General features: G+C 45.2%; 2 protein-coding genes across 5 annotated transcripts in view; both read left to right on the top strand.

Moving 5' to 3' along the window:
• The window catches only part of CELF1 (CUGBP Elav-like family member 1), a 61,635-nt gene extending 60,772 nt beyond the window's left edge, over positions 1 to 863 (top strand). The window contains exon 14 of the mRNA XM_085062562.1: positions 747 to 863. The gene's annotated coding sequence lies outside the window, so the exon portion shown is untranslated. The remainder of the gene's footprint in view (positions 1 to 746) is intronic.
• Positions 864 to 2,912: 2,049 nt separating this feature from the next.
• On the top strand, positions 2,913 to 12,407 carry RAPSN (receptor associated protein of the synapse). 4 transcript variants are annotated; one of them, XM_085062577.1, is made up of 8 exons: positions 3,098 to 3,800; positions 5,646 to 5,984; positions 7,247 to 7,405; positions 7,742 to 7,840; positions 7,938 to 8,060; positions 10,676 to 10,729; positions 11,050 to 11,249; positions 12,024 to 12,177. In XM_085062577.1, the coding sequence occupies exons 1-8, from the start codon at positions 3,585 to 3,587 to the stop codon at positions 12,094 to 12,096; spliced, it is 1,263 nt and encodes a 420-aa protein (XP_084918703.1). In that variant the 5' UTR covers positions 3,098 to 3,584; the 3' UTR covers positions 12,097 to 12,177. The 4 variants fall into 4 exon arrangements, with proteins under 4 accessions (XP_084918702.1, XP_084918706.1, XP_084918704.1 ...); XM_085062578.1 differs by lacking the exon at positions 10,676 to 10,729 and having other exon boundaries at positions 2,922 to 3,800; positions 12,024 to 12,178; XM_085062576.1 differs by lacking the exons at positions 10,676 to 10,729; positions 11,050 to 11,249 and having other exon boundaries at positions 2,913 to 3,800; positions 12,024 to 12,407.
• Positions 12,408 to 12,504: the final 97 nt, after the last annotated feature.

Raw genomic sequence — 12,504 nt, 5'->3', positions numbered from 1 at the left:
ATTCCCTGATGTTATTCCTTCCTTCTGCTGTCTTGTATCTTGGAGACTGCAAGCATTTTTAGGGCAGCTATGTTTCTCCTCCATGTCCTTTTCCTGTGTTATCTGGCATAATTTGTTTCACCCCACCACTTCCTACATGATTGTAAATCTGAGAGCACTTGTAAGCATCAGGATTCAGTGCTGCATTCCTTGCCCTGAGAGCACCAATTGCAGTGCGAGGTTCTGAGCCACCTGTTACAGACTGTGCTGGGATTCCTGCAGTTAATTTGCAGCTGTTGAGAAGAGAGGCTCAGGATTTCAGTTCAAATACAACTTGAGGCGAAGGATGAGAGAAACAATTGAATCAGAAAAAGGGTTTGTTTAGGTAGAATGGAAGATTCTAGCTTCTGCAGAAAGTTCACTCACCTTTGTCTTACACAGTCAAAAGCTTTGTCAGCTACATCTTACAGAACTGACACCAGATCCCTCTTGGGTAGGTGGCTTTTTTATTTTTTGAAGGCTTCTTCTTGAATTTAAAAGGCCACCACCAATCAGTACACAATCAAACTACACCTAAGAGCCGATGTATCAATCTCTGAAAATAATCAGCGTTTTCTCATGAGTTGTTATATTTATCATCGATAGAAAATACACAAAGTTGTAGATGAAATCCTGATGCTGAATGTTTTAGGAGAAACCTTTTTCCTCTCACATCCACCTCCCCCTTTCACTACTTGTTTTGACTCCAGTCTTCCTGACTTCACCAGCCATGTTCCGCTGTTTTCATACGGCCAGGAGTCATTGGGGACACTATGAAAAACAGTGGGGAGGAGGACAAGCAGGTCAGTGTGGTCACTGAAGAAGTGAGTGCATGGTGAGCCACACGGCATGTATAGCTCTGCTGCATGACAGGTAAGATTCCCTAATTTGATGTTGCCAAGCACCATTCATTTATTTGCATTCATTTATTTGCACTTCCTGAGAAGAAACTGTGGATCGTTTACTGTAAAAGCTGTACCTGAATCTTATATGAATTAGAGCTGTCTTGAGCCACAGACTGAGGCCATTGCATTTTTTGGAGTAGCACAGGCAGTCAGTGTTGATCTTTTATGCCTCCTTATTTAGGCAGCTGCAACTGGGCTCTGAGTGTTATGTTCCATATCCGAGCATATTCCGCGTTTTTTGAAAATGAACTTGATGGATTTAGTCCTTATTTTACTTGGATAAGTTTTTATCTCAACAGTGAGCTGTGAGTTGATTCCTAAGAAACGAAACACTGTTTCATAGAACCTAAAAGCAAGGAGGTAAAGTGAGGTTAACAAAATGCAGGGCAGATAATTTCCTGGTAGATGGGTTTTGTCAGGCTGCAAGGCACCCTCTTTTCATTTTGGCTATGCTGCATTGGGAAGGGAGCAGTGCTTTGCTGAAGTGGTCCAAAAGAATCTCAGGATGAGTTTGAGTTACAGGCAGGTCACTTGTGAAACGTTAATTTTGCAAAATAGTCTGATCTACCAAGAATGATACAATTTTTGTTATGCCTATTCTTGAGTCCTGGCTGGATTCTGTTATGTAGCAGGCTCCAGTGGCTGCTTTCCAGGCCTCTTACCTTCTCCAAGTCCAGAAATCTGAATGGCCTCACCATCATCAATGCTTTCCATGGGGGTTGATCTTGTGCATCCTTTTTCCATCCCACCACCTACATCCAGAGAAACATACAATAATTACTGCAAGGAGAAGAGATTTTTTTTAATTCAGAATCAGACTTTTATGGAAGTTCTAAAATCTATAAAGTTTCTACTTCCAGAGTTTGAAAGTCCACATAGTCTATGCTGAAACATCATCTAGCACTTTACGTCTCTGAAAAACAAAGCTAAATTATATAATGCAAATATCATCATGTATATGAGCTCCCAAAATAGAATCAGTGTTATTGTAGCAAAACTCTTCTACAATTTAAAATGCATTTCTTTTTAATAGTTTTCTGAGGTAATTTTGGATAAAGGTACAGATGCAATCTCTTAAGATCATGACTGCTATGATGTAAAGTCTGGGTAGAAAGTCATTCCTTTTTTTTTTCCCCTGCTTTTCTGAAAGATTACCTCAGGAAGGCTCCCTTGGGTTTTTGTTGACACAAACCAGCATGGTCTGATTGGTACCCTTTGGGGTGATTCTGTAGGTATTTACCTTTGCTTGGGGAAGAACTGCCACCACATTCACCTAGAAGCAGGGAGGTAGCTGGAGACGTGCCTGCTTTTGCAGGCAGGTCTGTTAACATTTCAAATTGTGATTGCTTCTCTTAACCCAGTAAAAGGAACACAAACCTGGTTCTTGGAACTTCTGCATCTGAAAGACGTTAGATATCCCTGTAATGTTCTCCACCCACCTCCTCCACGCCCCCAGGTTTGGTGTATCTTCACAGGAAGGACAGAATAAATCTCTAGACAGCCAAGACTGCAGCCATTAAAAATGCAGCACATTGGTGAGAGTATGAAACTTGACTCTTAGAGGAACCAGTCTGACTTTTTCAACAGAGCATGGGAGAGATAAAGCTATCTTTTAATGGGGCTAACACCTCTCTCATGCAACCAAAAAGTGCAGAAATGTGTTGTTCTGTATCTTTATTTTCATTCATTACAAAAGATCAGCAAGTTCTGGATGCAGAACATAAGCAGTGCCTTTGATGACTTCTGTTGGGAACTTTTGGAGGACTGCCACAGGCATCTGATGGCTGGGAGCAACATTCAGTCAAGAACAAAGAGTTTCAGGATGGTTAGCTTCTTGTCCCTAAAATTAGGAAATCAGCGGTATATTTGCAGCAAATCTGTGACAGAACTGACCTATGTCTACAAAAACAGTCCATGATGCCAGCTGAAGTCCTCAGAAGGGAGGCTGAATTTTTTGCCTAGTGAAGTATCAAGTGTAAACCTGCACATGTGTACACACTGAAGTTGCCTTGTTCACTTCTGACTTTTTAAGGCATGTATTTTTCCTAAAGCTACTATTCCACCTGAATCTGCTCCCTCTCAAGCTAGCCCACCATCAGCAGTGCTTGTCAAAGGGGATGGCCAGAGGGAGAGGAAAGAGGCAGACGAGGCATCCTGAGGCTGCAGCCAATTGTCTCTCCCTGGGGTATTTATAAGCTGCATACTGGCGGGCAGGGGTGGGCAGTTGGCACTGTGACCTTGGGAGCTGGGGAGCCTGACTAGAATTCCTGGGAGCCATGTGAGCTGGACTGGCAGGAGCAGCTGCAGCCAATGGAGAGCAGACCAGCACTGGCTGCTCAGATTGAGTTTCACTCCTGTGGCTTGAGATTTTTCTCTTTCTCTCCCTGTTGTGCTTTTCCTCTTTGTTTACGGGATTGGACAGACGAATGCACTGATGGAGCCCTAGCAAGCAAGATGTTTGCCTAGTGGATTTGGAATTCTGCCTTCAGTGCTGAGCAACCAATTCTTGTCATTGCCTAACCACAGCTCCAGCCCCCTGACATGGCTGGGCTTTTGTGGCTCTGGGCTTTCTGAGCACACAACCTGCCCCCTTCTAGTGGGGCATTTTACGTTGTGTTCTCTTGTAAGCACGTCCTTTTTGCTATCCTTAGAGGTTAGTGTATGAGGCTTTTTAATCCATGGGAGATGGGTCAGGACCAGACAAAGCAACAGATAGAGAAAGGACTCCACCTTTACCAGTCTAATCAGACCGAAAAGGCGCTGCGAGTCTGGATGAGGGTTTTGGAGAAGTCTGCGGATCCTGCTGGCAGGTTTCGGGTTTTGGGTTGTCTCATCACTGCTCATGCAGAGATGGGCAGATACAAAGACATGCTGAAGGTAAGGTGAACTGGAGATGAATGCATGCCATTGTGTCACACCCACCATGGAATGTGGTTGGAGATCAGAGCCTGAAATGGGGGGATATTTTGTGTATAACAGAAAATACCAGCTATTGTGTGCATGTTCTGGGCTGCTCTAATCCCTGTGCTGACCAACAACTTCAGCCCACCAGATACACAGAATATGATTTTTCACTGTGTCTGGTTCCTCAGGATTCCTGGGTTATTTAAGTTCCCCAGTTAATTATGGGAACCTTTCTTGATTATTTCCCACATACAGGCACACCATGTTATTAGGCTTCAGGAAAAGCTATGAGAACAGGACCTTTTTCCACTGCAAGCTGATTACAGTGTGAATGTCAGCATAAAAGGAGAACTCCAGCTGAATTCTGTAGAATAAGTATCAATCTTGTGGAGACATGTCTGTTATCTTGTTCATCTTCTGGTTCATATCTAATATAGATCTTATATTGGGGTTTTTTTATTATAATTATTTGTTTGCAAGTGGTCTGATTAAGAGGGAAAAGAGGATGCTGTTCTGGTGAGGTAGTTGAGACATCCTAGGAGATGTCTCACAGTTGAGGCCACAGAGCAGCTCCCAGTTGTTAGGACTAGAAGAAAGAAGGGATATGGGGCTTGATGGAAGGGTGGTAAAAAGCAGCTGAAGTTATATTTCAAGTGCATGAGGATAAACAGTTCAATTAAATGAACAAAAAGAAGGTGGTGTGTGGATCTGAGGAGTAACAGGAGGTATACAGAGAGCAGCAGGCAGCATTTGGGAGGGCGACTCAGGAATCTGTAAGACAAGGCAAGAGGATGTTGTAATAGTCTTAAGAAACTATCCCAGTCTGAAATAGGGTCTTACTAAAAGGCTTTGATATTCTTCTCCTGATGTTTTGTGTTGCCTCTTACTAGACTGGTTATCATTCAGCATTTAGAACAAAACGTGAAGGGGGTGTGTACATCTCATTGAAAAGTTTTTGGTAGCTCTGTTTGGAATTGGAGCAGGGAGAGGAGCACAACTTACTGGTGAACCCGTGCAGATGTCAAAGCCCTCCATTGAAACCAAGTACTTAGGATGAAAAAGAAAGGAGAGGTATTAATACACTTGGAAAACATTTGAAGACAAACAATTCTGTTAAGTGGTGTGAAATTACGTGGTGGCAAAAACAACAAACAGCAACTTTCTTCTTGGGAAAGAAAGAAGAAAAGGTAAGATGTAGCCACCTGAAGGAAATACTGAAGACTTCAGTGGGGGGAAAAAAAAGGCAGAGGAGTGAGCTTAATATACCTGAACATTAATTTGTTTGCAGCCTGAAAGAGACTTCATTTAAGAGAACAGTATGCAACAAATCCCGAAGGTTATAGAACAAAAAGTGTCAAGATCAGGACTGCAACTTATAAATAAAAAATTAATTAAAGAAAGTAATTGCTTCCTTTCTTTTATAATTAGAGTACTTTAATAGCTTAGGAATTCCAGAGAAAGTGGGATACATTAAACTGAGTGAATGAAAACTGAACTGCATTGTGTCAGATGCTTCCTGCTTCACCAGCTTCTTTAGGGCCATTTAACAGCTTTTTTTCCTGTAACTGCCAGCCTAGTTCACTTTCCCTGCCCAGAAAGTGTGTGGAGAGAAGGAGAGGTTTCTTTGGAGTGCTCATAGGCCTTATAAACCACCAGATAACTGCTCAGTGCATACAATGCTTCTCCATGGGCTGATGGCCTTGTCTGCCCTGCTCAGAGATGAGCCTCTTCTCCAGTACAGGGCGCTACTCTGTGGGTGCTTGAACTGTATTTAAGTAAACTACACACTTTTGTAAACACTGTCTTCTCTACTTAAAGTTTGCAGTGGTACAAATTGACACAGCACGAGAGCTGGAAGACCCAGATTACCTTACAGAGAGCTACCTAAACCTGGCTCGAAGCAATGAGAAACTCTGTGAATTCCAGAAAACAATCTCTTACTGTAAGACATGCCTGAACATGCAGGGCACCACTGTGAGCCTGCAGCTGAATGGCCAGGTGAGCCTCAGCATGGGCAATGCCTTCCTGGGCCTCAGCATTTTCCAGAAGGCTTTGGAGTGCTTTGAGAAAGCTTTACGCTATGCACACAACAACGATGACAAGATGCTGGAATGTCGAGTCTGCTGCAGCCTCGGGAACTTCTACACCCAGATTAAGGTACAGTAACCTAAGGGACAGAAGGGTGATTGTCGCACAGATTCAGGAAAGCATTGGAAATCACATAAATTTCAGCCTATGTCTTTCCTATCGGAAGTAAAGTACTGAGAGAGCATTGTAAGCTAAAATCCCTTTGTAAAATCCGAATGGAGAAGTCTCCTCCACAGTAAGGATGGGAGGATTAGTGTCATGTTTATACAGCACAGCAGAAGCAGCTGTGAATATGTGTGTTGAAAAGATCAAACTTAGCTTCAAAGAAGATCACATCAGAGACACAGGGCTGGCAGCCAAAACTCATGGATTCTCTATTTCTACCACTGTTGTGGGCAAAGAGCTGCCAGGAAGCAGCTGTAGGTAAAACAAGGCAGGGACTGAGCATGGGGGGTGATTTGCCAGTTCTAACTTCTAGTACAAACAGCAACAAATAGGTTTTTCTCACAAAGTCGTGGTTTTGTCACTAATAGAAAACTCGCCAACTGAAGTGTGGTGAGTGTTTCAGTAAATTTCCCTCATTATACCAAAAATAAAGAAAATAGCATTGTGCTGGATATTTTTCAGCTGTGAAATAAGAAGGGAGAAAGGAAGTATAAGAACTTGTGGTTTCCTTTATGAATTATGGAGAATTTAAAAAGTGTGAGGACTTTTTCACTTCTGCAGTCTCATATAACTTACTTGAGAATAGTTTTAGATATTTAGATAAGTTTTACATAATTGTTGTAAAATAAGATTTCTAACATGCTCTAAATGCAAAAAAAAATGCTTAAAAATGAAAACGTGTTATTACTTATTGTGAGTTTGAGGAGGCCATGATTCTTAGTTCCTATTTCCTGCAATGACGGATAATGAGGTTCTTAGAGATCCAAATTCACCTTATGGAAAAAATGAAGGCTTCATGGACATGTTGCAAGCAGAGATGATGTAAGAGCAGAGAAAGTTTTCAGCCTTTGGTTATAAAGGAGGGTAAATGACTGCTGCAGAATGAAGTTAATGGTATACTACATAAAATTCATTTGCTGGGTCATTGCCCCAGTGTCCTGAACCCAGAGAATAATATGACTTCAGTATATGGCAATTCCACCTTTCACAGTTTGATGCCCACTGAAATCCAGCATGTGGAAGAGGAGCAGCACAAGTTTAAAGATGTACAGAAACCTGGTAGCTGTTGCAGTGTTAGTAAATAAAAAGCAGTTGGGCTTTTTTCTTCTTTCTTTTCTGCTTTATTTTTGCTGTGACTGCTGTCTGTGTGCTTGTCTGCCTTACAGGACTATGAGAAAGCCTTGTTCTTCCCTTGTAAAGCCGCCGAGCTGGTGAATGATTACGGGAAGGGCTGGAGCCTGAAGTACCGCGCCATGAGCCAGTACCACATGGCCGTGGCCTATCGGAAGCTGGGGCGCCTGGCAGACGCCATGGATTGCTGTGAGGTACAGCGTGTGGGCAGCCATGGGGCTGGCAGGGGCTCTGCTGGGGATCTTGCCACGGGACTGGGAGCAAGAGAGATACCATGGCATTCACACTTGACTCTGGATCTTCCTGCTGCCTTCCAATCTTAGAGCTGTGCTTTCTGTAGCCCAGGGGCTTCAAAATTTGGGTCTACGAATTGCCCTTGGTTAGGAACATGTGAAAAAGACTCTCCGTGCCTTAGAAGATGGTGCCCATTCTTTGGAGCTGATCTTTCAGTGGGCAGAGTGCAGAGTTCCAGCCTTGCTGTTTTGAACCAGGAACAAGCTCTTCTACTGACCAGAGGTGATTTCTTTCAGGAGTCCATGAAGATTGCCCTGCAGCATGGTGACCGGCCGCTGCAAGCACTGTGTCTGCTCTGCTTTGCAGATATCCACCGCAGTCGCAGAGACGTGCAGGTACAGCTTTTTCTTGTCAGGAAGGATGGAGGGAATAGCAAGAGGGCATGAAAAGCAAATCACAGCAAAACATGTGTTTTCCTCCCTGCTTCTGCAGACAGCCTTTCCTCGGTATGATTCTTCCATGAGCATCATGACAGAGATTGGAAACCGCCTGGGCCTGGTCCAGGTGCTGCTAGGAGTGACTAAGTGCTGGATGATTCAAAAGGAGCTGGACAAGGTCAGTTACAAACTTGTTTCTATTGAAGTTTGTTAGACAAGACTAGAGCACAGTCCTGTACTGCACTTTGATGAGGGTACAGTTCAGAAGAGACCTGTACCCCCTTGGTTCTACCAACAGGGTCTGTTGCTTGCACAGTTTTATTTCTCTGAATGGTCTCTCTCAGCCAGGAATTTGTCACTCATAGTAGGAGCATCCATTCTGAGTCAGACTGCTAAGTTACAGAATTGCCTCATTAGTCAATCCCGATGACTTTTAAGCTCTACACTGAGAAACCAGCACTGGAGGAAGGAAGCCATATGCTCTGAAATAGATTCCCCTGCCTACTTTTTAGTTATATGACTAAGCTCACTGATGTGCTAATGATGTTTAGACAGCTCTACAGCTCCACCATGTGCTTTGCAGGCAAATGTGGCATAAAATTTCTGGAGAAATTTTGAAAGTCTATGAACTCTGATGTGAAACAGAGAAATGAGAGCAAGTTATTTGGGGAGAAAGTTATTTGGGGAAAGACAACCAGTCAATATAGAACAAGGGGGTGAAGTTACTTACTTTGAAAATGCTTAGGCAGTGTATATATGTTAAAGTCCACATTGCACTAGATGCAGCACATTGCACTGCAGGAACATTACTCAGCCACAGAATGAAATGCTCAAATGTTAGCCCTGAACTAGCACTGAACTACCTGGAATACTTGCACAGGGCCACATCAAGATGCTGGTTGCATCTAAATATGATGAAGATTCACCCTTATCACTCATATTGAGATACCAAGAACTTTACCTCAATTGAAGCATCCCAGATATCAGGATGTCCAGTCTATATCAGAATAGACAAGTTCAGGGTGCTGTCAGCATCTGAGTACCTCCATCAGGGAATCAGTTGGGTGAGACACACTGTACAATCTCCGTAAGTAAATACTATGTTTGGTAACAATGGAAGAAGCAACTGTGGGCTTGAAAAGTTTGCTCAGTGTCAAAAGAACGGTACAGGACACAGCATGGAGGCCTCTGCAGGAGAGACTATCCAGAGCATTCATCAAACTCTTACATTCACTGATTCTATCTCCAGCCACTGTCACCCTCTGGCATCACAAGCATCTCTCACTTGTGGGAACATGGTGAGGGTTTTGCACAGAATCCTAATCTTGCCAAAACCTACAGAAGAAAAAGATGAAGGAATGTTGTATTCTGTTCCAGGCATTAGAAGGAAGTCTGCCCTGCTGGGTCAGGGACCTTATGTCTCTTGACCAAAGGTGACCTCCTTAGACATCACAGCCCTGAATACTCACCCAAGCCTGTTCTTCAACTTGCCAGTCCCAGTTTCCATTTTCCATGCTACTCATCCCTATATCAGTTACCTAATAAAGCAATTTGTGAACTTTCCACTTGCAGATTCCCTGGTTTTGTCCTAGCTTCCTCTGTATTCCCGGTCTCTTTGGCCAGTTAGTCCATTTCATTTGCATGTAGTCAATGCTATTGCAGATCCTCCCAGGCAGCTCACAGCTTGTTTGCCCTCATTCTTGTGCAGGCTCATATTCCTGTTCAAGACAAACTGTCCCCTGGATTTGTCAGCATCTCTTCCCCTACCCCACATGCTACACTTTGATTCTTAGTCACAGTCATTAATTTCAGGGATTTCCAATACACACTCAGTCTTCCTAAGCACAGTTCATAGTTATGCTCTCCGTGCTGGCCTTCAGTTCCTGCATCCCTCTTCTACCATTTCCTTATCCTAGGCTGTTGCTGCCACCACGGGTCTAACACCATCCCCTCTGCATTCACAGTGCATCTTTGCATTTCATCTGGTCCTCTCCTCCCACAATAGCAGTAATGCCAAATTATAGGGTAGAAATTTTATAATGTTCCTCCTGAAAACTACTGCATCACAAGGGAGAACTCTTCTTCCCCTTAGACAAATATGAAGCAGATCTCAATAGTTCTGGAAAAGAGAGACTAATTATCAGAACAGCAAGGAACACTGTGACATCTAGGGGAAAGTAGGGACTCATTTGGTATGACAGATGCTATGCTAAATATTTCCTTCAGATTTAAAAAACAGATAGCAGAACACTCCTACATCACACCATGTGTAAGTAAGGCAAGGTGGATATATGAACAGCAGAGGAAAAATGGATGTGTGGGGGTACTAGTGCTGCAAGGATCCCTTTCCTTGCCTCTTGTACAAGTGACATGGGAGCTGCCCAACAGCTACTGAGCCTGCAAGGTAGGATGGGGACAAGGCTTGCTTTGCTTATGCTCCATCCCAGCCCCACCGAGCATGTGTGACTGAGTTTAAATAAGTCTCTATTCTCTCTGCTTGGAAACACCAGCCTCTGCCAACATTGATTCTGTGTGTCTGGAACAGAAATGTAGCTCTTGGATTCGTTGTGGTCTTTCAGAAACCAACCTTTTCTCATGGATAAACTTTGGGAGGGGAGAAAAATCTGGCAGAAAGCTTTCTTGATTCTCCAGAGTTGCAGTGATGCTTGTTTATCCAAATTTTACTCTGTACCTCTTTACCTCTTTCTTTTAATAATTCTCATAGGACATCCATACAAGCCCATTTTTTATATATTTGACTGAGAACTAATGACAAGTGCTCTCCTTTCATAGGCTCTGGAAAGCATTGAAAAGGCCCAGGAGCTGGCAGAGGGACTAGGGAACAAGGTAGGATCCTATAGCTTCTTTTCAGCACTGTTCATTGTCTTGAGTCAGGCAATGTAAGAAGTCAAACACCAAAGTATCCAGACTTCTTGTTGCTCATTAGCATTCCTATTAATCAGTGAATTCTTGGGATTTGCTTTGTCATTAACTGTTTGGTTGTGGGCAGTTGCACAGGTAATCATCAGTGTGCAAGTCTGAAAAGTGAGTGAGGAGTCACAATGGGATAGGCAAAGGGGAACGGAAAGCAGCAAACATGGGGTACAAAACATGTTTGTCTTCACCCCGTTGTTCACTTTTGTTATGTTTCTGTCCTTCACGTGCAGCTTGGCCTGCTGAAGCTCCACTGCCTGTGTGAAAGGATCTATCGCACAAAGGAGCAGCAGCGAGAATTGCGTGACCATGTAGTGAAGTTCCATGAATGTGTGGAGGAGATGGAGCTGTACTGTGGCATGTGTGGAGAGTCCATTGGAGAGAAGAACAACCAGCTCCAGGCACTACCTTGCTCCCACTTCTTCCACTTGAAGTAATTAGCTGGAAGTACTAAATATTATTGTCATTACATTAGTCATAGGAAAGGGCTGCTTATGCCCAGAGTAGTCCTCTGCATGCTGCTCCCCAGGTCTTTGTCTTGATTACCTGCTTACCTTGGCTTACCTTTGTCTTGATCCTGCCTTTCAGGATCCCATTGCAGTGCTAGGAGTCTCACAGTCCTGGAGGGTGAGATTTACCCATCATATCCATCACACCACCACAATGTCCTCACTTTGTAGGTGGTCAGTCCAGTTCACAGGTTCTTATTTGACTCCTCTTGGGGAATCAGTTCTTCACTCCCAGGGGTAGTTTGGATTTTTCCTGAGTCCCCCCTCTCCTTCTGTCTTGGCTAGTGGCACACAGAGGTAAACAAGTTGTTCAGCCTGGTATCATGCTACTGCCACGAAAGAAGTTAGCTGTACCATCATTTTATTGTAGAAGAAACACGAGCATTACAAAACACACTGTTCTGAAAATTAAGAATTTAAAAACGAAGTCTCACACTGACACCAGAATTAGTATCAAACTACTGGGCAGGGAGAGATGCCCGATGAGCTCTGTGGACTTGTCTCCGGCAGTACAGGAATACACTTTTGCAGAGGAATCTGCGAAGTGGCTCCCTGGAAGGAACGGGAGAGAGAGGCAGTCTCTGCCCGTGGCGGGAGGGCCCGGGGGACCAGCTCTGTGGTGTACAGCAGCCGTGCGCGGCCCTGGGGGAGCCTCCGGCCGCGGAGAGCCCCCCCGACCCGACCTCCTCCCGTTGCAGGTGCCTGCAGACCAACGGGACCCGCGGCTGCCCCAATTGCCGCCGCTTGTCGGTGAAGCCCGGCTACGTCTGACCGCCCGCGGGGCTCGGCCGGGACTGACGGAGCCACTGACGGAGCCGGTGACGGAGCCGCTCCCGGGCCCCCTCGGGCTGTGCCTGGCGGGGCGTCCTCGGCCTCCCCTACGCGGGGCCGGCTCGAGCTCCGCTCGGCCCCGCTCCGCTCCCCTCCCCTCCCCTCGCTGCTGTGTACGGGCACTGACTGTAATAAAGGGTTTCTCCGGAGAGCGCTCCGTCTGCCTGCAGCGCCGGGCTCCGGGCACCGCCCCCGCCCCGCCCCGCCATGGCGGCGCCGCCATCACTCAGCAGGCCGGGGGCGGCACGTGACCCGCCGCGGCTCCCCGCCCCGCCGGCAGATTCGGCACGGCCGCGGGCGGCGGGGACCGCAGTCGGGGCGGCGGCAGCGCCGCGGGAGAGGAGGGTG

This window comes from Lichenostomus cassidix, chromosome 5, assembly GCF_008360975.1.
Source record: "Lichenostomus cassidix isolate B80296 chromosome 5, HeHo_3.0, whole genome shotgun sequence".
In the NCBI taxonomy this organism is placed as follows: Eukaryota; Metazoa; Chordata; class Aves; order Passeriformes; family Meliphagidae; genus Lichenostomus; species Lichenostomus cassidix.
Note: the sequence above shows the minus strand (reverse complement) of the source record. Positions and strands in the feature narration are given on the sequence as shown.

Coding starts and splice junctions, on each gene's coding strand:
- RAPSN (XM_085062576.1), top strand. CDS start 3,585: ATGAGGCTTTTTAATCCATGGGAGATGGGTCAGGACCAGACAAAGCAA. Junction 7,406..7,741: donor ACGCCATGGATTGCTGTGAG/GTACAGCGTGTG, acceptor GATTTCTTTCAG/GAGTCCATGAAGATTGCCCT. Junction 8,061..12,023: donor TTCAAAAGGAGCTGGACAAG/GTCAGTTACAAA, acceptor CTCCCGTTGCAG/GTGCCTGCAGACCAACGGGA.